Source organism: Macaca fascicularis, chromosome 3 (genome assembly GCF_037993035.2).
Source record: "Macaca fascicularis isolate 582-1 chromosome 3, T2T-MFA8v1.1".
Lineage (NCBI taxonomy): Eukaryota > Metazoa > Chordata > Mammalia > Primates > Cercopithecidae > Macaca > Macaca fascicularis.
The window spans coordinates 123,495,688-123,522,825 of NC_088377.1; the positions used below are offsets into that span (position 1 = coordinate 123,495,688).

Here is a 27,138-nt window from a genome sequence, read left to right on the forward strand (position 1 = left end):
CAGGGAAGGGCACTGCATATTTTTGAGCAATAATAGAACATACCAAAAGTGCATCCCTGTGGAGGCACACTCACTGTACCTGTCCTCCCCAGCCCTCTTATCCTTCTTCCACACACACTGTGCCAAACACAGAACCTGGTCCATTCCCCCGACGTCTTGACTCTGGCTCTCAGACTGCCCCAAGTTATCGGAGGCTCTGCCCTCTCTGACGGTGCCAGTCCACATTCATGCTTGGTTTTCCTCCTTTACTGGACCACCATGATGCCCATCCATCTTTTCTTTTTCCCCTCATTAACTCTGATATTTGTCTGTTATTTTCAAGTTCACCCTCACACCATCCCAAACCCTTCAGTACCTGCAGAAGATGAGCCTCCTGCTTTTTATGGAAAACAGGGGCTTATAAGTATGAATTCTTCTAAAACTTGTAAACCCTTCTCTGCATTCCTTTTCCCCTCTCTGTTCTGCTTTTCTCCACAGCACTTATATATCATCATCGACATACTTAGCTTATAAATCTTGTATGTTGGTTAACATTAGGCATCAACTTGATTGGATTGAGAGCTGCCTAGAGTATTGTTCCTGAGTGTGTTTGTGAGGGTGTTGCCAGAGGAGACTGACATTTGAGTTGGTGGACTGGGAAGGAAGACCCACCCTCAAGGTGGCTGGGCACCAGCCAGCCAGTCAGCTGCCAGAGCAGCTAGAACAAAGCAGGCTGAAGAAGGTGGGATAACCTTGCTAGCTGAGGCTTCTGGCTTAGAAGCCTCTTTTTTTCTTCTTCCCGTGCAGTAAGCTTGCTTCCGTTCCTCCTGCCTTTGGACATCAGACTCCAGGTTCTTCCGCCTTTGGACTCTAGGACTTGCAACAGCGGCTTCCCTGAGGCTGTCATGCCCTCAGCCTCAGACTGAAGGTTGCACTGCGGGCTTCCCTGGTTTTGAGGCTTTTGGACTTGGACTGAGCCAAATGAATATATACATAATCCATGTTTAATTGTGGGACTTTGCCTTGTAATCGTGTGAGACAATTCTCTCTAATAAACTCCCTTTTACATATATGTGTATCCTATTGGTTCTGATCCTCTGGAGAACCCTAATACATCTTGTTTATTTTTTCTCTGCTGCCTTCTCCTCTTCTTCTAGGCTTACCTAGACCACCACCATTCCTTCCCCCTTTCCTATTCTAAAGTAAAAGTTGTTTTTTCTCACTTAATGCATGGTATTCTGCCCATCTCCCATGGCTTCCCTCAGTCCTGCTCTGTTTATTTTTCTTGCTCTCTTGAGAGGAAATTCCTGCCTCTTCCTTGGCTTTTTCCAATTGGTCTACGTACTGGTTTCTGTTGTTCTCAGAGACACACTGAGACGTTTCACGTCTCACTGTCACTTCTTAGAAGGGCTCTCTCTACCTGGTCTGCCTGCCGAGCAACCTCTTGGGGAGACATGGGTACTCCTGAGTCATTGAACTTGAGCTGTTTGGTGTTGGCATGTTAATTTATCTTGTTACACCACTTCCCACTTCCTTAACGTCAAAAGACAAGAATAATTATTATTTTCCATGGTTGATGTGAAGAGTACAAATAACTTATACAAAATGCATTGCAGTTAGGAGAGAATAAATGGCAGTGAATGCCCTTATTAATGTTATTCTATCAGTATCAGCTCAGATACCATCTGTTCTGTGTGCTCGACTCTGAATCATATCTAGTTCTTCCCTGGGTTCAGTGTGCTCTTTTCTTAACTGCTTTAAAACAGTAATTATTCTGATTCTAATTAGTGATCCTTCCCAGTAAAATTTTACGTTTTTAGATCTCTTTCTCCCACCCCTGCCCCAGCCTTAGCAGTATTTTCTTATTTCTTTTTTGTGGGTACAGGTTAAATCACTGGTCTTCTTTTACTTGTGGCTAAATAAATGTTTTGCTGGAAGAGTAAAGAGTTCCCAGTTCCATGAGATCTATAGTTCTACAAAATGAATATACACATAATCCATGTAAATATTTCACTTTTAAAACAATTTTTAAATATTTAGATAAAATTTAATTTGTGCATGTGTGTATGTGTGTGAGACCAGAGATGGCGCGGCGGGGGTGGGGGGGGGGTCTCACTATGTTGAGCAGGCTAGTCTTGAACTGCTGGCCTCAAGCCACCCTCTTGCCTTGGCCTTCCAAAGTGCTGGAATTGCAGGCGTGAACCATTGCACCCAAACTCACTTTTTGTTTTTGTCTCACGCATCCGTGTGAAGAGACCACCAAACAGGCTTTGTGTGAGCAACAAGGCTGTTTATTTCACCTGGGTGCAGGCGGGCTGAGTCCGAAAAGAGAGTCAGCAAAGGGTGGTGGATTATCATTAGTTCTTATAGGTTTTGGGATAGGTGGTGGAGTTAGGAGCAATGGTTTGCGGGCAGATCTCACAAAGTACATTGGTGGATCTCACAAAGTACATTCTCAAGGGTGGGGAGAATTACAAAGAACCTTCTTAAGGATGGGGGAGAGATTTGTAAAATGTAGATAGAAGACCTACTTTCCCACATTGCTTTCCCACATTACTTTCCCACATTGGTCTCAGGTTTAAAATACATCAATTAGGATACAGCAAAGTCTGTTTGATACTGAAAACTTTCCAGCAAGAATGATCCTTAGAACAAGTCATCTCTCATCTTTGCTCTTGCCTGTAACTACTAAGCGACTACTCCATCTTCTGCGCTTAGGGATTTTAAATTGTTGGCATTTTTGATTTAGCCGGGAATGCGTTGTGTGGGGATATCAAACCTGCATGCTCCCCGAGCATTGACTGTAGTCTGATCATAGTAGGTCATGCACATATAATTTTACTATTTCTCAATTTATTTCAGTGCTGATGCAATTAGCAAAATACGATTTAAGAGTGTTATGATACTCTCTTAAATCGTGATGTCTTTTCTTCATCAAAGCGATACTTAAAAGCACATAATCATCTTGTGGAGGCAGGCTGACAAAATACTTTTTGAGATTCTAAAAGGAATCTTTGTACTTAAAATGTTTAAGGACCACTGATGTATTTTGGCTTCATGTATCAATCAGATTTAGATTTTATTTTATTGTTTTAGAGATGGGGGTCTCCCTTTGTCGCCCAGGCTGGAGTGGAGCTCACCGCAGCCTCAAACTCCTGGGCTCAAGCCGTCCCTCTGCCTCAGCCTCCTGAGTTGCTGGGGCTACAAGGTGTGCCACCATTTTTTGTAGAGATGTGATCTCGCTGTGTTTCCCAAGCTGGTCTTGAACTCCTGGTTTCAAGTGATCCTCTTGCCTTGGCTTCTCAACGTGTTGAGATTACAGGCGTGAGCCACCACTCTTGGCCCCGATTTATTAATAGATTTTATAAGGACATTTTAGGCCTCACGCATCAGTTTCTTAGAACAAGCTTTTCTCTGCACTGCATACTAAATCAGACGGTAGTGCGACAAATAAACGGTGATGATTTCCCTAAGAACAAATCAAGTACAGAAAACTCCCTAATTGTCAGAACAGCAGGTAGTCTGGACGGATCTCTGAGGCTATCCTTAAACAGGTGCACTGAGACGCAATGTGCTGGAAACAAAAGAGCTCCTCCTTGCGCCCTCCCACCGCCCCACTCAATCCTGCTCCGCCCTGGCCACCCTGCGGCCCCGCCCCTATGCGCGCTGGTTGGTCCTCGCAGGCATGATGAAACTTCCCGCACGCATTACAGGAGCCAGGTCGGTATAAGCGCCCGCAGTCTCGCCGCCCAGCACGCTGTCCGCTGCCCGGCCCCCGCTCACCGTATCTCCTTGACTTGCTTACGCCCAGGTGAGCCGGACCCTGCGCTCCGCGCCGTGCGCCCAGCGCCAGCACACTCCTGGTGTGCCCTGCGGCTGCTCCGGGAAGAGGGGGAGGAGGATGCGTCCTTAAGCCTGGCACCCGGCAGACGCAGTTCGGGGGCGCCTGCTGATGCTGCGGCTCCTGCGGTAGAGAGGGCGGGGCGGACGCCTAGCGATTGTTGCGCAACTGGCAGGTAGCGGAAGGACCTCTCTGTCCTGGTCCCCTGAGGCATCAAGAGGGAACCACGACCGGGAGGCCGGGCTGCTCCGGAGAGAAGGCAGCGGCGGTCTGAGTCCCTGTAAATGTTACATGTGTACTTTTTTTACTATGTGGCGTCGAAGCCTGTGGACATTTTCGCAGTCCGGGCCCCTGCGGCGGACTGGTCGGAGCGTGCTGGTGGCCAGGGCGCAGTCAGGCGTCGCGTGGTCCTGATCTAGGAAGAAGAGACTCTGGCTTTATTACCGCCTCGGTGTCTGTGCTTTCCCCTTCAACTGCCCCCGTCCTCACCTGGACCCCTCACCTTCCTCCTCCGCTCTCACCCCGCCACCCCTGCCAGTTCCCACCCCTCTCTGTAGACTGCAAGACTTAACAAGTGACTTGCTGAGCAAACCCTGCCGAGAAGAGGTCTGTTTAGGGACACAGGCGGCCAAGTACAGAAAAAGGTAGAAGAACTAGCGTGCCTTTTTTAGTGGATGTCATTTTACAGGGCTGGCTTCAGATGATTGTTATAGCTTTAAATAAAAGGACAGTTTTCTTCTCGGCCGTTGGCCTACATTATTTCTTTACTGTCCATTGCCCTGGGCGCTTGACTAATAATTTAACAGCAGTTTTTTTTTTTTTTTTTTTAATTTTAAATCATGATTCATAGCATTGCTGTAAGAGTAATTAGAGGTAAAATAGGGCTTGAACTTGTCTGTAGTTGGTTACTTACTGACATCTTAACATAAAAGTAAGGTGAGAGGGTGAAGTTTTAAGTAACGTAAAGTGGAATAGAAATTAAATGCCCTGAAACTGCCATGTCCGGTTCGGTAGGCGCTAGCTACCTGTAGCTGTTGAGCACTTGAAATGCTGGCTAGTCCTAATTGAGGTGTGTTGTGTTAAATACACTGGATTTTGTCGTTGGAGTAGGAAGAACAGTGTAAAATATCTGCTTGATAATTTTTTATATTGATTACATACATGTTAAAATGATACTATTTGGGACATATTGAGTTAAGTATATTTAAAATTAATTTCACCTTTTTCTTTTAATGGGGCTACTAGTATATTTAACATTACATACGTGGCTCACATATTTATTGGACAGCACTGCTCTAGAAGTTTAAGAAGAAATAAGAAAAATATTGAGAACAGGTTGCGGTAGTAGGAACTTTGCCCTTCTATAAGACCGATACCAATAAAAATAATAGGTTAGAGTTTTAATTGGACTTTTCCTACTAGAAAAAATAAGTGTACTTTACATGCCCCTTTGTTCTCCCTCTTTCCCCTCCAGTTTAGAGGTTAGCGTGTATTTATTATAGCAGGATTAATACAGGGATTCACTAAGCGGCGTTAAGAAAACTTAGGTAAATGATTCCCTGATGACCACACTTGATTTTCAAAGCACTTTCCTAACCCATTTTTAACTGGTATAGAGTCAAAGGCAGATGGCTTATTAGTAGTCATCTCATTTAAATCTTACGGAATTTTTCCAGTAAATCTCAAATAATTTGTTGTAGGCTATTTGGGCTATTTGGTCAAGTGCATGGAAGGGACAGCATAGGACATGTGGTACTTCATTTCCAAATTGCTTGAGATGATTTTCATTATAACCATATATTATTTGGTTCTGGTTTTCTGGAAAAGCCAGCTAAACCTTTGGTGCTTTTAGATATAAATGAAATATCACCAAAGGATTGCTCAAAGTGACTTATGCAACTTGAATATATATTTTTCCCTTAGGGTGTTTATCCCAAATTATCTGGGCATTTGCTGCAATTTGCAGTTTTTTTTTAAAAAAAACACCAAAATAGTTATTTTTCAAGTTAGAGATGTTTTAATAAAAACAGTCATTTTGAGCTGGCAGCAGCCAAATAAAACAGCGCTTTATTTCACAGTTGAGAATTGGAAATTGGAAAGTAATTAACATATGTGAGGATGACTTACTTGCTTCCTGGCTTATAGGGATGAGCCAAGTTTTTATTAGGGATGTTGTTGCTGTATATGTCCCACCTAATTTGCTTCCTTACTGAACAATGCAACTTTGAGACAGAAATATTTGAGAACATTTTTGTCACTTGGGACATTTTGATAGTGAACATTTTGTATCTTCTATTAACTTAAAATGTTTTGTTTGTTATAAAGCCAGGATATCTGATATCAAATTAAATTGTTTTCTTTTCCCTTTAGATTTTCTTCAATCACATCTGAATAAATCACTTAGAGGTAACCTAGATGTAATATGGTGAAATGCTTAAAAGAGCTGTGTATCTTAGTATTACACTTACAGCAGTATGATTTTCTGTTGTATACATTATATTGTACCTGCAGCTAGTTCAGATAAAGAGAGGGCATTTAACTGTCAAGACAACCTGAGAGGAGACTCTAGTAATCTGGAAAGTCTCTTGGATCTTTGAGGGATTTTGGGATGGAGAGAGTGGGGCTGGGATCTCTGGCTAGGCTGGAGCCAGCCTGGATTTGTATCTATATCTTGGAAGCAAACTTAGAATGCAGAGACAGATGTGGCCTAGATGCTGCCGGCTCTAGCCAACCACTAAATCCTAAGGTGGGAGAGATGCAGGCTTTGACTAGGTGCTAAGCTGCTGTAGCCCATTGAATGTAGAGGTCACTGTATTTTCTGAATACCTGTAAGTAAATTAAATCATCCTCTACTCCGTGTGCCTGCCAACCTAATGGGGAATCGCTATAGAAAAGATGGTTTGAATTTTAGTCTTTGAAGTGGTTTATGCATGTTTCTGGAATCAAGATTTAATGCAGACTGGGATTGGATATTGAATATTTTTGATTTATCTGCTTTTATCTCCACAGAGAGCTTATAGCTTCATTGTGCCATGTGTGGCATTTGGGCCCTGTTTGGCAGTGACGACTGCCTTTCTGTTCAGTGTCTGAGTGCTATGAAGATTGCACACAGAGGGCCAGATGCATTCCGTTTTGAGAATGTCAATGGATACACCAACTGCTGCTTTGGATTTCACCGATTGGCAGTAGTTGATCCGCTGTTTGGAATGCAGCCAATTCGAGTGAAGAAATATCCGTATTTGTGGCTCTGTTACAATGGTGAAATCTACAACTATAAGAAGGTAAGGAGAAAGAAACCAGATGTCTGGATGCGATTAAACTTAAGAGTTTGTTGGTCACGATGATATTACTTATTCTGTATCATGCTTTTTACTTTGCAAGGCACTCTATGTTCATTAACTCATTTGCTCTAAGTATGTAAATAGGGAACTGATGAATAAAAAGGTGAGTGAAATGACATGGTCACAAAAGAAGTGATAAAAATGAGAATTACAGTTCAGTTTCTTTGACTCTTAGAATTTTTTTCTCCTTCTCCCCAGCTTTTCATTTTGAAAAAATTTCTAACATATAGAAAAGAACAGAACAGCGAGCACCTAGATTGAATAGTCATTAATGTTTTGCCATATTTGCTTGAGTTTTCTTTTGCACACACACACAAACACACACACACACACACACATTTTTGCTGAATCATTTGAGAGTACAGTACAGATATTATGACACTCCTAAATATGTAAGCATTTATCTTCTAAGAATAAGGACATTCTTCTACATAACATCAATGCCATTATTAAACCTAAGAGTCCATAATACCACCTAATATCCAGTTTATTCTTAAATGAAATTTCCCTAAGTGTCCCAAGAATTTTTTTTTTTTTGAGACAGAGTCTCACTCTGTCACCCAGGCTGGAGTGCAGTGGCACGATCTCAGCTCACTGCAACCTCTGCCTCCCAGGTTCAAGCAATTCTCCTCCCTCAGCCTCCCAAGTAGCTGGGACTACAGACACCTGCCACCATGCCCAGCTAATTTTTTGTATTTTAGTAAAGACAGGGTTTCACCATGTTGCCCAGGGTGGTCTGGAACTCCTGAGCTCAGGCAATCTGCCCACCTTGGCCACTCAAAGTGTTACCAAGAATATCTTTATAGCTGGTTTTTGTTTGTTTTGAGCTAGATTTCATTCAAGGTTCATGCATTTGGTTGTGATGTTTCTTGGTGTTTTTTGAGACTTCTTGATAGATACCCTGTCATGCATTGAGAGAGATTTATATCCTAATCACATTTTGGACATTTTTATCTCTGAACAAAAGCTTTTGTCATTGTTTGTTGCCTGCTCATAGGAACACTCTTAATAACAGTCTTCTCGTTTAAAAAGTTTTAAAATAGTTATTCAAGAGATTCCTTTTACACATTTCTTTATTCCTTTATTAAAGGACCTACTATGCACCAGACATCATTTTTCTAGGTGATTGGAGATGAAATGGTGAAAAGGAAAGGCAAGAATGTACTTTCCTGCTAGTGGGAGGTGGAAGAAGAGAGTATTACAACTTTTTTCTTTCTGAGTCAAATCAGTGTCACATACGTGAGAATGCTAGGTGGTGCTATGGCATTGTCAGCTTGGCTTTCCCCTTAAATGAAATAGGAAACGCCCTGCTTCACTTGAACAGTGTTGTTTCTTTTCATTAAAAAGTTACAAGAAGTTAAATATCTTGAAAATAATTAATTTCTATTCTGAATTAGCCAAATGTTTCATTTGTAAAAGTAGAGAAGTTTGTTCCATAAGCATCGAAGCTTATGTAGTTGGGGCAGCTAGCAAACTGTCTAATGAACAGAATGTGTATTTTAGGCTTATATAAAGTATTCAAAAATCCCCCCCCACACACACCTCCTTTTTGGTAAAAATAAAGTTTACCACTACAATGAAATACAGTCAGAGGTGTGCTGGGAGTAGAGGGAGACTGAATGAAAAACAGGAGAAATGGGGTCAAGGCTAGAGCAAAGAGCAGGCCCTCTCCCTGCAGGGGAGTATCAGGGGCCTGCAGCCAAGTCAGATGACAGCATGAGTTCAGGAGGTAAGATTTGAGGGCTTTTATCTAAGATGCAGCATTGGAGTTTGGTTTCAGGGGAGTAGGAAGCGATACATCCATTACCCAAAAGACCCTTCTCCCTTTTAAATAAATTACCTGCAAAGTTTAGGCCAAAGAGGTGGGCAAGGTAGATTTTGGAAGCTGTTGCTTGCTAATATCAGTGAATGCTTTATAGTCACTAACCCTTCAGGCAGTTCAGCCCAGAACAGTCAGCAGAAGACTGTTTCCAGACCCCACCTGCTAGTTACAGATCATCCCTGATAGAGCAGAGAGGGGTGACCAGGTAGTGACTTTACAGTCACTGGAGGCAAAGCCCATTTTTGGACAGTTCAGTGAGGGCTTATAGACAAAAGATTCACAAATGATGGAGTGAGCTGGATGGAGTGTGAAGCGTATTTATGGGTCATGCACATACATGACAGGTTTACTTTTTGAAATTTGAAAGCATGTTTTAAGCTTATCTAGGATTTCCACCTGATTTAAACCTCTTCTTTCTCTAATGTCAGCCAAAAACCTGAGTACAAGGTTCAAAAAGGAATACATCCAGGACTTTTCATCCTCATAGTTTGCCAGTGATGGTGGAGAGTGTCAGAATTGGGGAGTAGCCTAATCAAACCTTCCTATTCTGCGTGCAGTGGCAGACAGTCCCTTTGCTGTTCCTTTGGGGCATGCAGACTAATAAAGCGCCACCATCATTTTGTCTATAAGTAAGGAGTAGCTTTAATGCTACTGCAGTGGTGGAAGCCCTGGGCATTGTCGTCCACCCCTGGGGACCAGCAACTTTGTTTTGGATCATGTATCTGTTATTGTGAGGTAGCCATTTATTTTTCATGGAATGGTGCCAAATGATGTTTGTCCCTTTGCTTTACATTTTTCTAGCTAGGACTTTGAAGCTGAACTGGAGGAACTTCTTAGCCAATACTATCTTCTCAAACCAAAAATGTTTAGGTGCAGAAGACATGTTTTTTAGTGTCATGGCAACCAGGCAACCTGTTATCTTAACTTACATTTAGAGGTTGAGCATCCCTAATCTGAAAATCTGAAATTTGAAATGCTCCAAAATCTGAAACTTTTTGAGCACTGACATGATACTACTGTGCATTTTGATGTCACAGTCAAAATGCAGGTGTAAAACACACAGTTTATTTGGCATGCCCTAGGAAAAAAAGACCCTCTCAGCCCCCTTCAGCTGCAGTATAACTTTTCTACACATGCCCAGATTTCCTCGTGCAAGCATGCCCACAAAGGATAATAGAATGGCACATGTGCAAGCTGGACACGCCAATGGCAGGATCCAGGATCCCCACAGATGGGACCCCTGCGCATTACCCATTGTGTATTTTTGCTTATTTTCTGCTCTGTGGTGTTAAGATACTGAAAATGTCAAAAAGACCTGTAGATATTTCTTTGAGCAGCAATGATAAGGAAAAGTAGAAACATAACACAGAAAGTCAAGCTATAGGAGAAATTGGACTGTAGTGTAAAGGTTTAGATTACATGATGAAAATGTGTGATAGAGATATTGAAAGGCTAGAGCTACCTGCATTCATAACAGAACAAGAGGTCATGCCAGTCTATAAAATCAAAGAGAGACTTCCAAGACAGAAGCCGTTGTTAATGAGGCAGATGACTCTGGAGAAACACTTACAAAAGTCATTTGGCCAAGTGCCTCCTCAACCTCAGAGGACCCGCTTCCTAGTTGCTCAGCTGCTTCTGATATTTCTTCTCACCTAAAAAAGGAAAAAAAAAGATACAGTGTACAGTAACCTTTTAATCAAAACACAGCATTGTCGGTGGAGTCTGAAAGCCTGCCATTGTTTGTACAGCTGTTTAACTGCTGATACAGGTATTCTGGTGATACTACTATGCTACTTATTATTTTCTTACTGTATTAATGGTAGGTCATATTTTTTACTTACGTATGAATAAGTGTATAAAAATGATTGTTCTTTAGTAGCATATAAATTCAGTCAGGAATGATGGGCAATGATGGCAAACAGCCACAGATTTTCCACATGGTAGCTGAGATAGTGATACCTTTGCTTTCTGATGGTTCCATGTACACAAACTTTGTTTCATGCACAGAATTATTTGAAATATTATCTAAAATTACCTGTAGGCTATGTGTATAAGATATATGAAACATAAATGAATTTCATGTTTAGACTTGAGTCTCATCCCCAAGATATCTCACATATATGCAAATATTCCAAAATCCAAAACACAACACTTCTGGTTCCAAACATTTCAGATAAGGGAGACTCAATCTGAATATATATGTATTACATACATAGTATGTATACAATATGCATTTTCATCCCTCCACAGGTTACTATTCTGGCACATTCCCATTATATTCTGTTTCTCAGACTGCAACTAAAATTTTCATGGGTTCAGCTTTATGTTGAACAGAATTTGCAGATTATGAGTTGAAGCAAACCCTAGTTTGATAATGCTGTGATTCTCCTAAATCACCAAAGTGCATGAAAGGATTATAGAGCTCAGAAATACTGAAGCAACTTGGCAATAAGAAATTATTAGTGAATGTACAAGGAATCTAACATTTTGGTTTTGCTATTGCTTCATAAGATGCAACGCCATTTTGAATTTGAATACCAGACCAACGTGGATGGTGAGATAATCCTTCATCTTTATGACAAAGGAGGAATTGAGCAAACAATTTGTATGTTGGATGGTGTGTTTGCATTTGTTTTACTGGATACTGCCAATAAGAAAGTGTTCCTGGGCAGAGATACATATGGAGTCAGACCTTTGTTTAAAGCAATGACAGAAGATGGATTTTTGGCTGTATGTTCAGAAGCTAAAGGTAATAATAAATTTTTCTATAGACGTTCATTATTGTCTTGGTTGTATGTTTGCTTTTATATTTGAAAATCTCTTAGAGAGCAATCCAGAATTTTACAAGTGACTAATTAAGTTATGAGTCTTTAACCTTTTTTTTTTTTTTACAAAAACAGAGGAGTTGTACTCTCCTTTTCAGCACTTAAATTCTGTAATACTTGAAGGATGATTCTTTAGTGCAGTCATTTATTTTTTGCTATGCTAATATGCTCTACGTCTAGCTTGATCCTAAGTGCAGTTTTAAGTTTTCCTGTGTCATACTATAATGGTAGGGTTGACTCTGCGATTATTGCACTGTGGTACTTTGCTGCAGTTATAGCACAGCAAATATTAGGATTTCTAAAACAGCTTTATTGATAATTCACATACCATGTAATTCACCCACTTGAAGTATGCAGTTTGGTGGTTTTTAGTGTATTCACAGATGTTGGTAACCGACACTCCAGTCAGTTTTAGAATTGTTTTTCCACCTCAAAAAAAAAAAAAAAAAAAATCAAATCCTATGCCCTTTAGCTTAGTTTTTGCTGGCAGGATCAACTAGGTTTTTTGTTTTTGTTTTTGTTTTTAGAGATGGGGTCTTGCTCAGTCGCCCAGCCCAGGCTGGAGTGCAGTGGTCTGAACATAGCTTAGTGCAGCCTTGAACTCCTGGGCTCAAGCGATTCTCCCACCTCAGCCTCCCTAGTAGCTAGGAGTATAGGCATGCACCACAACACCCTGCCTCCTGTGCCCTTTAGCTTTGAATTCCATCTCTCCATATCCATTATCTGCACCCCCGCAGTTGTAGCCCCGGCAATCACCAATCTTTCTGCCTCTGGATTCCCTATTCTGTATGTTTCATATGAATGGGATTATATATCATATGGGCTTTTGTGACTGGATTCTTTCACTTGGCATAGTGCTTTCAAGATTTGTCTATGCCGTAACATGTATCAGTACTTACTTTTTATGGCCAAATGATACTCCATTACATGGATACACTGCATTTTGTTTATCCACTTGTCAGTTGATGGACATTTAGGACATTGTTTACCCCTTTTGGCTATTACGAATAATGCTGCTATAAACATTGGTATACAAGATTTTGTGTAGACATTTCTCTTGGGTGTATATCTAGGAGTAGAATTGCTGGCACACATGATAACTATGTTCAGTTGAAGAACTACCAGATTATTTTTTGAAATGGCTGCATTATTTTTTATTCCCTCCAGCAGTGTATTAAAATTTCAGTTTCTCCACATCTTCACAAACATTTACTGTGCGACTTTTTAATTCTAGCCATCCTAGGGTATGTGAAGTGGTATTTCATTGTGATTTTGATTTGTATTTTCCTGTTGACAGTGATGTCCAGCATCTTATCTTATGCTTATTGGCCATTTGTGTATCTTCTTTGGAGAAATATTTGTTCAGATCCTTTGCCATTTTTTTTCCTGCTAGGGATCATTTTATTTGAAAAACATAATAGACTCTTTTTTTTTGAGCAGTTTTATAAAAAATTGAGAGGAAAATGTAGAGAGTTCACATATGCTCCCCCTCCAGTGCCCCCGCCCAGTTTTCCCAACTCTTAACATCTTGCGTTACTGTGCTACATTTATTAGATTTGATGAACTGATACTTATATATTAACTGAAGTTCATAGTTTATGTAAGGGTTCACTCTTTGTGTTTTATAGATTTTTGGATTTGACAAATGTTTAATGCCATGTACCCACCATTACAGTATTATGTAGAACAGTTTCATTGCCCTAAAAAATCTCCTGTGCTCCACTTATTGATTCCTTCCTGTCCTCTTCCTCCTAAATCCCGCCCCAGTCATTACTGATCTTTTTACTTTCTCTTTCACTTTGCCTTTCCCAGAATGTCATATAATAGTTGTAATCATATAGTATGTAGCCTTTTCAGACTGGCTTCTTTCACCTAGCAGTATACATGTAGGGTTCTTCCGTGTTTTTTCATGGCTTGATAGCTCATTTTTTAAATTGCTGAATAATATTCCATTTGTTTGCATGCACTGCAGTTTGTTTATCCATTCTTGAATTATACATCTCTAATTGGGTTACTTTGTCTTTTTGTTACTGAATTGTAATAGTTTCTTATGTATTCTAGGTAGAAATCCCTTCTGTTCATCAGGGTTGCAGGATACAAGATCAATATACAAAAATCAATGGTGTTTGACACACTTTAACTGAATACTACATACTTAAAATGAGCAATCTGAAAATTAAATTAAGAAAGCAACTTCATTTATAATAGCATCAAAAAGAAAAAAATACTTAGAAATAAATTTAAGAAGTGCAAAACTTGTATACTGAAAACTATAAAACATTGTTGAAAGAAATGAGAGAAGATCTAAATAAATGGAAAAGTATCCCATGATCATGAATCGAAGGCTTAACATTATTAAGATGGCAGTCCTCCCTAAACTGATTTACAGATTCAACTTGATCCCTATCAGAATCCCAGATGAGTTCTTTGTAAAATCTACAAGCTGGCTCTGAAATTCATATGGAATTGCAAGGGACTAAGAATAGCCAAAACAATCCTTTGAAAATGAGGAACAAAGTAGGAGAACTCATACTTACTGATTTTAAAACTTACTACAAGACAATGGTAATAAGGACAGTATAATACTGGCAGAAGGATGGATGTATTAGATGAGTGGGATAGAATTGAGAGTCAGAAGTGAACACATACATATATAATCAACTTATTTTTGACAAGGGTGCCAAGAGTATTCAGTGGGGAAAGAAGTTCAAAAACTGGCACAGTGGCAACCAGATATGTAAACATATGCAAAACCTGGAGTTGAACCTTTACCCAACATCATATACAAAAACTATGGATACAAAAAAATGCATCAAATGAATCCACTTTTAACTAATCCACATAAATGTAAGGGCTAAAACTATAAAATCCTGAGAAGCAGACATAGAAGTAAGTTGTCATGACCCTGGATTTGGCAAATCTTTCTTAAATATGAGACCAGAAACAATAATACAAATTGATGAATTGGACTTCATCAAAATTAAACAGTTTTGCACGTCTAAAGGACACCATCAAGAAATGAAAAGACAGCCCACAAGTTGGAAGAAAATACTTACAAATCATGTATAGCACTTTTTGATGGTAAACTTGAGGAAGACATTTATTTTTTATCCCTTACCTACACAGTAGTAACATCCTAAAATCTCTCTCCCTGCCTCTTTTTGCCATTCTTTAAATCCTTTGTTACTTAATTTTCAGATTTAATATTGGCCAAAGCAGGGATAATGAGATCAGTCAAAGGGGTACTTAGGACGCTAGTCACAGTGTTTGTACTGATACCGCAACTGGCTTATTTTCAGGCATTTCTACTGTGATCAGATGGCAAAGAGCAAGTATATATATGTATGTCAGTTGCCAGGACTGCTGGGCAAGCCTGGTAAAGAGAACAGCGGGGAAAAGCAGCCTCCTACTGCCCTGGGCCTTCTTTGAGCCTGATGATCACTTGATATGGAACTAGAATCACATCCAGTTTACCCTCTGAAATTCCTTGATTGTTGTTTTCTGTATCCTTGACACTGTCCTTTTCCAGACCAAATTATCTCATCTGGAATACTGCAATAGTTTTCCTTTCTCAATGCTTTTAGAATAACCTGTCGAAAAGTCATCTGATTATAGTGCTGCCTGCTTAAAACCTTTTAATTACTCCCCATTCCCTGTCTGGGCTGCGTAGCTCACTTGAGCTCTGCCAGCTGGTGAGGGAATCTGGGTCCTTTTTCTGGTATTTGAATTCAGTGCTACACAGGTTACTGGCTGGGTAGACAGTCTCAAATTGTAAATCACGGGTATTCCATGTAGATAGTCTGTTACAATCTACAATAAAACATTGATGTTTGTGTCAAAGATCATGGTGTTGTGAGGTTGGGTACTGTCTGTGACAATTTATGGAGGAAATTTAAGTTATATGGTTTTATTCACATATAGTATATAACAACTAGTTAAGGGATAGATGTCATCATATCTGACTTTAAAGTAGCTAAGAGTGGATCATTGTACTTGTTAAAGGTCTGGGAACCATGGCTATTTTCTTTTTCTTTTTTTTTTGAGATGGAGTCTCCCTCTGTCGCCCAGGCTGGAGTACAGTGGCCGGATCTCAGCTCACTGCAAACTCCGCCTTCCGGGTTTCCGCCATTCTCCTGCCTCAGCCTCCGAGTAGCTGGGACTATAGGCGCCGGCCACCGCGCCCGGCTAGTTTTTTTGTATTTTTTAGTAACACGGGGTTTCACCGTGTTAGCCAGGATGGTCTCGATCTCCTGACCTCGTGATCCACCCGTCTCGGTCTCCCAAAGTGCTGGGATTACAGGCTTGAGCCACCACGCCCCGCCGGCTATTTTCTGAAAATAACTCAGTGACGACAAATGACTACCAGACTATCATAACATTAGGACTCTAGTTCATCCCTTTGCTTCATAAGTATGTCTTTTCCTTTTGTATATATTTGCTTTGGTATAGAAAATAGATTTTCTTGATTAGAAATCTAAGAAGAAGAAATTGAACACTGGAGGTTTTTCTATTTCTTTGAATTACTAAAAGTTAGTGTAATTTGGCAGTATATCCCTATGCCATTATGATCTCTCCAGTAAGTAGACGGTAGGGCTTAGGAAAATAGGAATTTATTTTTCCTATTTTGCTTGTTTAATGGCCATGTGTTTGTATTAAAAAGGGAAAATAAATAGGAATGTAGAGGATGTTAACTAATGGTGACAGTTATTGGGAAGAGTTACCTAATTTGAATAAAGGTATCTTTTTGAATTTGTAGGTCTTGTTACATTGAAACACTCCACGACTCCCTTTTTAAAAGTGGAGCCTTTTCTTCCTGGGCACTATGAAGTTTTGGATTTAAAGCCAAATGGCAAAGTTGCATCTGTGGAAATGGTTAAATATCATCACTGTCGGGATGAACCCCTGCATGCCCTCTATGACAATGTGGACAAACTCTTTCCAGGTAGCAGACACCCATCCACCTATTCCCCATCCTTCTCCAAGGGAAAAAAAATTATAAGTTGTACTCTCCCATCATTTGAATGATTTTAGTTTCAAAACCTATTTCCTATTTTGTTTGGAGGGAACACATTACGATTTGGCACACTCCACCATTGAGTAAATACCATCATGATAGATGTTGATGATTGTGTATTTCGTTTCAATAACTGATCCAGCCCAAGATTTTCTGGAGCTGTTTGGTTTACTTGCTGTGTTTATAGGTTTTGAGATAGAAACTGTGAAGAACAACCTCAGGATCCTTTTTAATAATGCTGTAAAGAAACGTTTGATGACAGACAGAAGGATTGGCTGCCTTTTATCAGGTGAAATCAATTTAAAAACCTAATTATATTTCGTGTGTGTTTAATTGAAATGATTTGTAGTCATCCCTTTTATTTTTACTATAAAATATTTTCTGTATGATTTAATCTTTCCTTCATTATCGGATGGAAACATTTTTTTATAAGCTGCATTTAATAGTCATAGTCATACTGCAACTTGAGTTACAGTGTAGCTATGTTATTGGTGTTAAGAGTGAGCCAGTGGATGTTTGGAATTCTGTGTAGTGATTTTTAACCAATTCAAATGCTACTATTATCACAGTTTGTATATTTTTCTCTTACTGAAGTTGATTTCAGCTTATAAAACTTGCGGGTTTTAAATGGTAAAACTATGATCTTGGTGTTTATCAGGAATATACATCTTCTGTCCCTGTCTTATGCAAGGCACATAACTAGGACACTTCCACTTCCCCTTTTGCATGTAGGGGGCTTGGACTCCAGCTTGGTTGCTGCCACCCTGTTGAAGCAGCTGAAAGAGGCCCAAGTACAGTATCCTCTCCAGACATTTGCAATTGGCATGGAGGACAGCCCCGATTTACTGGCTGCTAGAAAGGTAAGGTGCTGTCTCTGTCCCTTGTGTAGTTAGAGTAGACTTATTATTAGAATGGAAATGGAGTCAATAATGGATGATTCTACTTCTGCTGCTGTATTGACTGGGACAATTGTTTTAAATTAAATGTATTAAAATAGAATGAAATGGCTGTTGAATATGCACTGTGTTGTACACTGTCCTCTGTGTACTTTTATCTGTTATGACCCATACAATTCTCACAAAGACCCTATGATGATAATTATGCTCTTTTGAAAGTAAAGGTATCTGGGCATGGTGGCCTACACCTGTAATCCCAGCACTTTACGAGGCTGGGGGAGGTAGATTACTTGAGGTCAGGAGTTTGAAACCAGCCTGAGCAATGTAATGAAACTCCATCTCTACAAAAAATGCAAAAATAGCCAGGCTTGGTGGCGCCTGCCTGTAGTCTTAGCCTCTTGGGTGATAGAGCCTGGGTGATAGAGCAAGACCTTGTCTCAAAAAAAAATAAAGTAAGTAAAGGCGTAAGTCAGGTGCAGTGGCACACACCTGTAGTCCCAGATACTTGGGAGGCTGTGGTGGGATGTCTGAGCTCAGGAGTTCAAATCTAGGCTGGGCAACATAGCAAGATGCCGTCTTGAAAAATTTTAAAAAAGGTTTTTTGTTTGTTCATTTGTTTTTTAAAAAAGAATGTAAAGGCATGGTATCGTGGCTAACACTGCAGGCTTTGGAACCTGACTTGTGATTTGAAATCCTGGCTCTACTCATTGATGTAACAAAAATAATAGTGTCTGCTATGCGGAAATTTTAAGGTGAAATGATATAATTCATGTAAAGTAAGTAGGATAGAACTTAACATGTAGTAAGTACTTAATGAGTGTTAGCTGTTATTATTATTTTAAAAAGTACTGTATTTAGAATACTGTGGGCAGAGGGCAGCTTGTCTGTATTCAGTGGGCGGGAGACCTAGTTCCCACTATGGAGAACTTTCATAGCATGGATGAGAAAAAGCTAGAGAGTAGTCTCAATGCAAAGTGATCAATGCCGAGAGAATCAAAATAGCCAAGGAAAGTAGAATGAGGGGTGCGGCCATTCTATATAAAAATAACATCCTGGATATAAAATTAGGCATTTCAGAAGGACCAAAAAAGACCAAGCTTAGTGGGACCATGTTGGAGTAGAGAGAGATGAGGGGGGTTAGGTAAAATAGGGAGGGAGGTGCCAACTGGGAGAATGGCTGAAGCCTTGGCACCAGAGGAGCTGAGGGGAGACGGACTTCCTGGTGGTGGAGTTGAAGCAGGCGAGGAAACAGTGCTGGATGGGGCTTGTATGTGGTGGGCTGTAAAACCATTTTTCTTTTTTTCCCACCATTGTTAATTCATAAAGCTTTGTGAACTCCCGTCCTGTTTGATTTTCAAGGGAAGTTATTTTCTTTAACAAATAAATGGGTATTTCTAGCCGGGCGCGGTGGCTCAAGCCTGTAATCCCAGCACTTTGGGAGGCTGAGACGGGTGGATCACGAGGTCAGGAGATCGAGACCATCCTGGCTAACACAATGAAACCCCGTCTCTACTAAAAATACAAAAAAATTAGCCGGGCGTGGTGGCGGCGCCTGTAGTCCCAGCTACTCGGGAGGCTGAGGCAGGAGAATGGCGGGAACCCGGGAGGCGGAGCTTGCAGTGAGCCGAGATCGCGCCACTGCACTCCAGCCTGGGCGACAGAGCGAGACTCGGCCTCAAAAAAAAAAAAAAAAAAAAAAAAAAAAAAAAAAAAAAAAACAAATAAATGGGTATTTCTTTATATAATAAGGTGGCAAATCATATCGGAAGTGAACATTATGAAGTCCTTTTTAACTCTGAGGAAGGCATTCAGGCTCTGGATGAAGTCATATTTTCCTTGGAAACTTACGACATTACAACAGTTCGTGCTTCAGTAGGTAAGGTATTATAATATTATTAAATAAAAAGCTTTTTCTAATACTGAAAAAAAGTAAGGTTTAAAAAATTTATTTCAAGCTGTAGTTTAAAAATGTTATTTAAGGATGAATACAAATTAAATCCCTATGTTACTGATTATTTAAGACCACTTAAGAATTCTCTGAATCTCTTTTGGAGTGAAGGGAACAATAAATACATAGTTCAACCTCCACATTGTTGGTATCACTGCTGGTGTTTCCCCAGGGAGCAGATACATATTTTCTGCCCTCTGCCTCCCATTTCTCTTAGAGTTTCTCGGACTACAGTCTGTATACAGTGAGGCAATAGGTCTATTTGGTAATGCATTTTTGATAAGAAATACTCATTTTAGATATATTTTGGTAAATATTCCATCACACAACTTACCAGTCACTAGCTATCATTGCTCTGTAAACAATATTAATTTTATTTTGTAGATAATGTATCTACTGAGATTGGAAGTATACCCCAAATTAGACTGATCCAATGTTAATGAACCTTTGTATGCTACTGCCTCCCTTGAGAGACTTGCCTTGGAGGGCAAAAATATCTTTGGTATTACGATGGTTTATGGCCCTCCAAAACATCACAATAAATAAGCAGATAGACAGGATAGCTCTGGTATTGGAATTTCATGGGGCTGGGGTGGGGTTAGGAAAATAAGTGTCTATCACCTCAGCTCTGTAGCTGAGGTGATAATAAAAACAAGGCTGAGAAGAAACACTGGTTTAGAGGGATGCAGTGCAGGACCAAGGAGGCAAGTTTAATAACTTATATAGTCTCCCTAGCTTTATGTGAAATCTGGTAAATGGGGAGTGGCAGGGGGAAAGTACCTAACAAAATTAACACTAAACCACCAAAATGTCTATTCTTATTTTTGTGTCATAATACCACTATGAAAGGCATGATTTTTAGGTATTTGAGTCATTGTTCAGCTTAGCATAGTTTTGAGGTGAACATTCTTGTTCTAAAAACATTAGAATGTTAAAACCTGTTTTTATAAAATGACAGAATGGTTCTGGGTTATTTTATTTTACAGTAGTGCTTTTGGATTAAGTACATATAAATGGCTTGTAAATACAAGGTCATTATTGTGGAAACTACTGTATACTAATATGAAGTCCAGTATGGTAGTAACGCATTCAATTATTTCCAAAAATCAAATCAAAGGAATTTTTTGTGGAAGGTTATGTTGACATTAAAGTTAATTTCTCTCTCTCATTTAAGGTATGTATTTAATTTCCAAGTATATTCGGAAGAACACAGATAACGTGGTGATCTTCTCTGGAGAAGGATCAGATGAACTTACGCAGGGTTACATATATTTTCACAAGGTAACTACTCTGAAGTGGAGGAATATTCGTGCTATATTAAGAAAACTATGAAATGTTTGACTATTTCTGTCATCTTTCAGTATGACAGTAATAGCTTTGAGTATCTCGTGAGGTTACAAAAGGGAACCTGATAATGTTTGCTTTCTATCTCTTGAGGAAGAAAGAAATTTTAATGTGTAAGATGATTTTTATTCTTTAAAACTAGTTACAGCTGGGTATGATGGCTCATGCTTATACCCCCAAGCTACTAAGGAGGCTGAGGTGGGAGGATCACCTGAACCCAGGAGATTGAGGCTGCAGTGAGCTGTGATTGCGCCACTGCACTCCTGCCTGGTTGACAGAGCAAGATCCTGTCTCTTAAAAAAAAAAAAAAAATGCTAAAAATAAATAAATAAAACTAGTTAAGCTTGAGAATCACCTTTCTGCCATTTCTTAGCATCCTGTGGAATTATGACTGTTGCCCAGTGTGTTCATTTTATTCTAATATTAGCAGTTTGGTAGGAAGGAAGGCATGTTTTGTAAAGCACTGCTTACCTCTGTTCAGTTATTTACTCCCTTCCCTAAATTTGTTTAACTTTTTGTCTTATCCAACTTTAGGATTGGAGAGGGAGAAAGAAAAACTGCTTTGTGTGCCAAAAGCAAAACTCTTGGTGTTTTTGTTTGTGAAATAGGCTCCTTCTCCTGAAGAAGCCGAGGAGGAGAGTGAGAGGCTTCTGAGGGAACTCTATTTGTTTGATGTCCTCCGCGCAGATCGAACTACTGCTGCCCACGGGTAATACTTTTAGAGGCTACTGTAAAACAAAAACAAACACCAAAAAAAAGGAAAACCAAACCAAAACAAAAAAAAGCTCAATACCCTGAAAAAATAAAAATCAATAGCTGGTTGGCTATATGTTGCATATAGTTGGCTATATGTTACAAAGTGTGACTTTTATAGAGAAAATGAAGCTGTTTCTTCACTTTGTCCCAAAAGAATTAGGCCACATTTCAAAGTGTTGTTGTGGTATATGGAGAGAAGTCGTCTTCCATAGGTTGTTTGAGTTGGAGTTTTCACCTTTAAAAGGTAAGAACATTCTGCTCACATCTGAACAACCAAGATGGAAGAGGGAAGGCTGCTGCAGCAGCTACTGTTAAGTGTTTTAAAGAGAAGTAAAGATTATAAACATCATGTGACAAGTACTGAGTGCCCACCATGCCTATTTGGTGCTGTAGTGACCCTGAGGGGATAGGGTAGTGAAGATGCAAGGGGTTTGATTACATTATAACGAGCCAGGTTTCTTTGGTATCATTTCTGGTTGTCTAGAGTTATGTTGAAGAACTGAAGACTTTTACTGTACAGGATAAACAACTGTCATTAAATGTTTTAGTTGCCTCTGCTGAATCACACCTAGATCAGGATATAATATATATATATATATAATTATTTTAAATGAAGATTTTTTTTTTTTTGGTATTTATTCATTAGTGTAGAGCAGTCATTAGGAGGCTTGTATGTGACTGTATGACCTTAACATTTCTTAGGATCTGGTTGAATTGATGGGAAGACTGAATCAGAACCTAAACTGACAGGCACTAAATACCCATTTTAATTTAGATTTTCTTCTTTTCTCCTTTAAGCCTTGAACTGAGAGTCCCATTTCTAGATCATCGATTTTCTTCCTATTACTTGTCTCTGCCACCAGAAATGAGAACTCCAAAGGTGGGTAAATCAACTCAAGATAAAAACTGTCCATTGCCATCAGATTATGTTTGTAATTTTTAACTGATGCTCCTTTTTTTTTTTTTTTCATATCAGAATGGGATAGAAAAACATCTCCTGAGAGAGACGTTTGAGGAGTCCAATCTGATACCCAAAGAGATTCTCTGGCGACCAAAAGAAGCCTTCAGTGATGGAATAACTTCAGTTAAGAATTCCTGGTTTAAGATTTTACAGGAATACGTTGAACATCAGGTATAATGTCTTTAAAAACGTTTTTAGGAATGCGACAGTTTGGATGCAGAGCTGTCATTGCTGTTCATTCTGTATTTAGTTTGAATGCTTTGTCCCTGTCAGAGAGATTCACAGTCTCTGTAAACACTTATCTCTTTCATAGGAATTACATAAGAATTAAGTAGCATGAAGGATTATAAAGTAGCATCTGGAATTGAAAAAGAGAGGAGACTTACTACTTATCATCACTGATCTTCATTTATCAGATATTTGGGCACCTGCTGGGTGCCAGATCTTGTTAGGCACAAATGACTAAAACAGAGCCACTACGTATTAAAAATATGCATATGAGTGTTCTTTAAAAGGCACTGCAGCTATCCATATTATGAATACTTTAGCATTTTCTAAGTGATGGGTGATTCAAAGGGTCTCATACAATTTACAGTCATGTCTTATCTGAATGTTTTCTGTTTTGTGAGACCAGAGTCAACAAGCATTTCCTGCCATTTTAAAAAACTGTTTTGCTCCTATATGCTTATTCTTACAGGTTGATGATGCAATGATGGCAAATGCAGCCCAGAAATTTCCCTTCAATACTCCTAAAACCAAAGAAGGATATTACTACCGTCAAATCTTTGAACGCCATTACCCAGGCCGGGCTGACTGGCTGAGCCATTACTGGATGCCCAAGTGGATCAATGCCACTGACCCTTCTGCCCGCACACTGACCCACTACAAGTCAGCTGCCAAAGCTTAGGTGGTCTTTATGCTGTAATGTGAAAGCAAATATTTCTTGTTGTTGTATGGGGACTATGGGTAGATAGGGGAACAATGAGAGTCAACTCAGGTTAACTTGGGTGTGAAAAAAATAAAAGTCCTAAATCTAAAACATTGCTATAGTCATTTATGTTCATATAGTCTCTTCATAAGAGGTAACTAAAATGTTTTTGCTGTATCACAGTAAAATGGAGGGTAAGCTAGGAAAAGGGAAAAGGATCTGATGTCTGCAAGAACTCACAGCCCTCTCCTGGCAGATCTGCTTTAGATGACATTTGCGTCTTGTACCCGTATGGCTTCCTTCCAGTCCTTGCCTCATCTTAGGGACGTCATCAAAGGACTACACTATTTTGGTTCTGCCTACATTCCTAACAGCTGCCTAATTAGACTTGAGACTTGAGTCTTCTATAGGAGTTCATGACAGCTGTATTTTGCAAGATAGTAGTTCATTTTTTTCTCTTTTATGTGGAGCCAAAGCCACTTCTGGAGACTTGTCCTAGAGCAGGGGTCAGGCTTTTTAAAAATTTTTTATTTGTTTTTAATAAAGAACCAGATAGTAAATATTTTAGGCTTTGTGTACCTCTTTTGGGACTGTTCAGCTCTGCCATTGTAGTGCAAAAGCAGTTACATAGACAATATGTAAATAAACGAGCATGGGCCGGGCGCGGTGGCTCAAGCCTGTAATCCCAGCACTTTGGGAGGCCGAGACGGGCGGATCACAAGGTCAGGAGATCGAGACCATCCTGGCTAACACAGTGAAACCCCATCTCTACTAAAAAATGCAAAAAAACTAGCCGGGCGAGTTGGCGGGCGCCTGTAGTCCCAGCTACTCAGAGGCTGAGGCAGGAGAATGGTGTAAACCCGGGAGGCGGAGCTTGCAGTGAGCTGAGATCCGGCCACTGTACTCCAGCCCGGGCGACAGAGCGAGACTCCGTCTCAAAAAAAAAAATAAATACAATAAACGAGCATGGCTATGTTCTATTAAAAGTTACTTATAAAAGCAGATGGTGGGCCAGATATAGCCTGTGGGCCATAGTTTGTTGATTGCTGTCTAGAGGAACAACCAAACTAACTAAGCATTTCTGGTAAAAGTCTAAACCTACTTGAAAGAGAAAGTGTAATAACACATTCAAAGAACAGGTAGAAGATTTTCATTTGAATGCTCATTGATTGTTCAGGGACAACATTTCAAAATACATTATAAAGGTGAATTTAGCTCTTAAAAACTTTTGAAAAGGGAATTGCCTGTGTACAGGTAATACAAGGATGCTTAATGGAGGAAATTAAGCAGAAAATTGTCTGGTAAGTTGGAAGAAGGGTGTATTTTAGGCTAGCTGTAGGCCTTTATGATTAAAGAATATCTCTGAGAAACTGAGGAAATATCATTCATACTAGATGACTTTTTTGTTTGTTTGTTTTGTTCTGTTTTGTTTTAGTCAGTCTTGCTCTGTCACCCAGGCTGGAGTGCAGTGGCGTGATCTCAGCTCACTGTAACCTCCACCTCCTGGGTTCAAGCAATTCTTGTGCCTCAACCTCCCAAGTAGCTGGATTACAGGCAGGTGCCACTGTGTCTGGTCAATTTTTGTATATTTAGTAGAGATGGGGTTTCACCATGTTGGCCAGGCTGGTCTCGAACTTCTGGCCTCAAGTGATCTACCCACGTTGGCCTCCCAAATTGCTGGGATTACAGGTGTCAACCACTGTACCCAGGCCTAGTAGATGACTTTTAATAATAATCTTGTGTTTGTAGGTGCTTAAGTTGCCTAAACCTAGAATGATTTGATTCTAGGCATATTTATTCCTGGTAAAGCCTCAGACAGCCAAGCTAAGTGACATCGAAAATACTTGGGAAACTTCGTTGAGAATGATTACACAATGTACATGACAAGATTAATGTATGACATAAACCCCAAACTGCCAGTTTTCCAGGGAGTGGGGTTTGGCTCTAGATTTTTAACTTTAGTGACTGAGATCTGGCATATTTAGTTACCACCCAGAAGTTTGATAGTAAAGATACTTAGTTAAGCCAATTTCATAGCAGCAAACTATAGGTCAATTATAATGGTAGCACCTTTCTGGATTTCAAACTACACCCAAGGCTTACAGAAGGTTATTGGCACAAAGAATAAAGCTAGCTTTTTCTCTCTTTTGCAATTTAAATTGTAGAAGATTTGAAGAAATGGTGGCCTTTGAGTTGTTGTGCACATGACTTACTAGCTCACTTATTGGCCAAGCCTGTTTTCCTGGATATTGGTAATTTAGTGCCAAGGAGGCACTAATCTACACAGCATCTCTAACAACCAATAGTCCAGTTCTTTTGAACATAAACTAAAAGATTATTAGCTGATGTCATTCTGCCATTTCAGTCTGATGTGAGCACTGTCGTGAATGACCTGCCCTTTAGAGGTTTATTTCACTTTCTCTTAAAATCTGCTAAAAGGTACCATATAGTTTGACAGAATGATACACTTCTATTTAAAAAAAAAAAAAAGTAAAATCCACCTAAAATCTACTTGTAAAGTTTTAACGTTTTCTTGAAGATCTTTTGCTATAAAGGGACAATTGTACATGTGTGGTAGATGATCTTGGTTAACATAAGGCCTGAAAGTTTCTTAAGTCCTTTACAAGGAAAAATATAAAAAGGAATTAATCCTAAGCTTATGATAGCCCAGTCTCCAAAGGATTATACTTTGTGGGAAATTTGCTTGTATTAGACTGTGGTATGAACATCTTGAGGCCACAGAGTCAGAGCATGCTCCTGAATGCCTCCTGTCTTGGAATTGCCTTAGTTTGGTATAGAATCTTTGATAAAGGATCCTTGGAGCAGGTCCCTAGGAAGGGAAAGTCTGGCCACAAAGAAGCAAAGTGGAAGCTGGGCAGGGAGGCAGTTATATGTGGTTCTAGACTGTGTGGTGGAAAAATCAATACCAAGCATGTAATTAGCAGCTTTTCGAAGTACTTTTATTGTGTCAGCTCACTCTAATCTTAGGAAGTGTGGCAGATTTTATTTTCTAAAAGTGGCCATAGCAGTGTTCCTGGTCCCGTGTACTCTTCCAGAGCCTGGCTGCCCCTCTGAAGAAGCAGCCTATTTCTTCTCTCCTTGAGCCTGGGCAAGATTTTGCAATTGCCTTATAGTAGAATACAGTGGAAGTGATGCTGTGTGACTTCTGAAACCAGGTCACAAAAAGTGATGTAGCTTCTGCTTTCTGTCTTTTGATGTATAAGGAAACCCAGGCCACATGGAGAGGCTGCATGTGAGTTTGGGCTGACCGCCCTAGCAAAGGGCTCAGTCGACAGCCAACAACGGCCACCAACTGCCAGCTGTGTCAGGGAGTGAGGCTCCAGATGGTTCCAGCTGCTAATCTTTGAGTCTTCTACCAGGAGCCCACACATGGAAAGGAGAGAGGAGCCATCCCTGCTGTGTGCTCTGTCCAAGTTCTTCATTCACAAATCTGTGAGCATAATAAAAACCTGTTTGACACCA

The 27,138-nt window shown here is 39.9% G+C and overlaps 1 protein-coding gene across 12 annotated transcripts; it reads left to right on the forward strand.

Moving 5' to 3' along the window:
* The first annotated feature begins 3,651 nt into the window (after nt 1–3,651).
* On the forward strand, nt 3,652–27,138 carry ASNS (asparagine synthetase (glutamine-hydrolyzing)). Of its 12 annotated transcripts, XM_074036597.1 has the most exons (15): nt 3,652–3,699; nt 3,791–4,464; nt 6,191–6,226; nt 6,830–7,101; nt 11,495–11,732; nt 16,565–16,750; nt 17,010–17,111; nt 17,555–17,682; nt 19,468–19,594; nt 20,841–20,947; nt 21,619–21,719; nt 22,565–22,646; nt 22,743–22,898; nt 23,425–23,634; nt 26,880–27,138. In XM_074036597.1, the coding sequence occupies exons 4-14, from the start codon at nt 6,853–6,855 to the stop codon at nt 23,632–23,634; spliced, it is 1,686 nt and encodes a 561-aa protein (XP_073892698.1). In that variant the 5' UTR covers nt 3,652–3,699; nt 3,791–4,464; nt 6,191–6,226; nt 6,830–6,852; the 3' UTR covers nt 26,880–27,138. The 12 variants fall into 12 exon arrangements, with proteins under 12 accessions (XP_073892698.1, XP_073892700.1, XP_073892696.1 ...); XM_074036599.1 differs by lacking the exon at nt 6,191–6,226 and having other exon boundaries at nt 3,791–4,100; XM_074036595.1 differs by lacking the exon at nt 26,880–27,138 and having other exon boundaries at nt 23,425–23,766.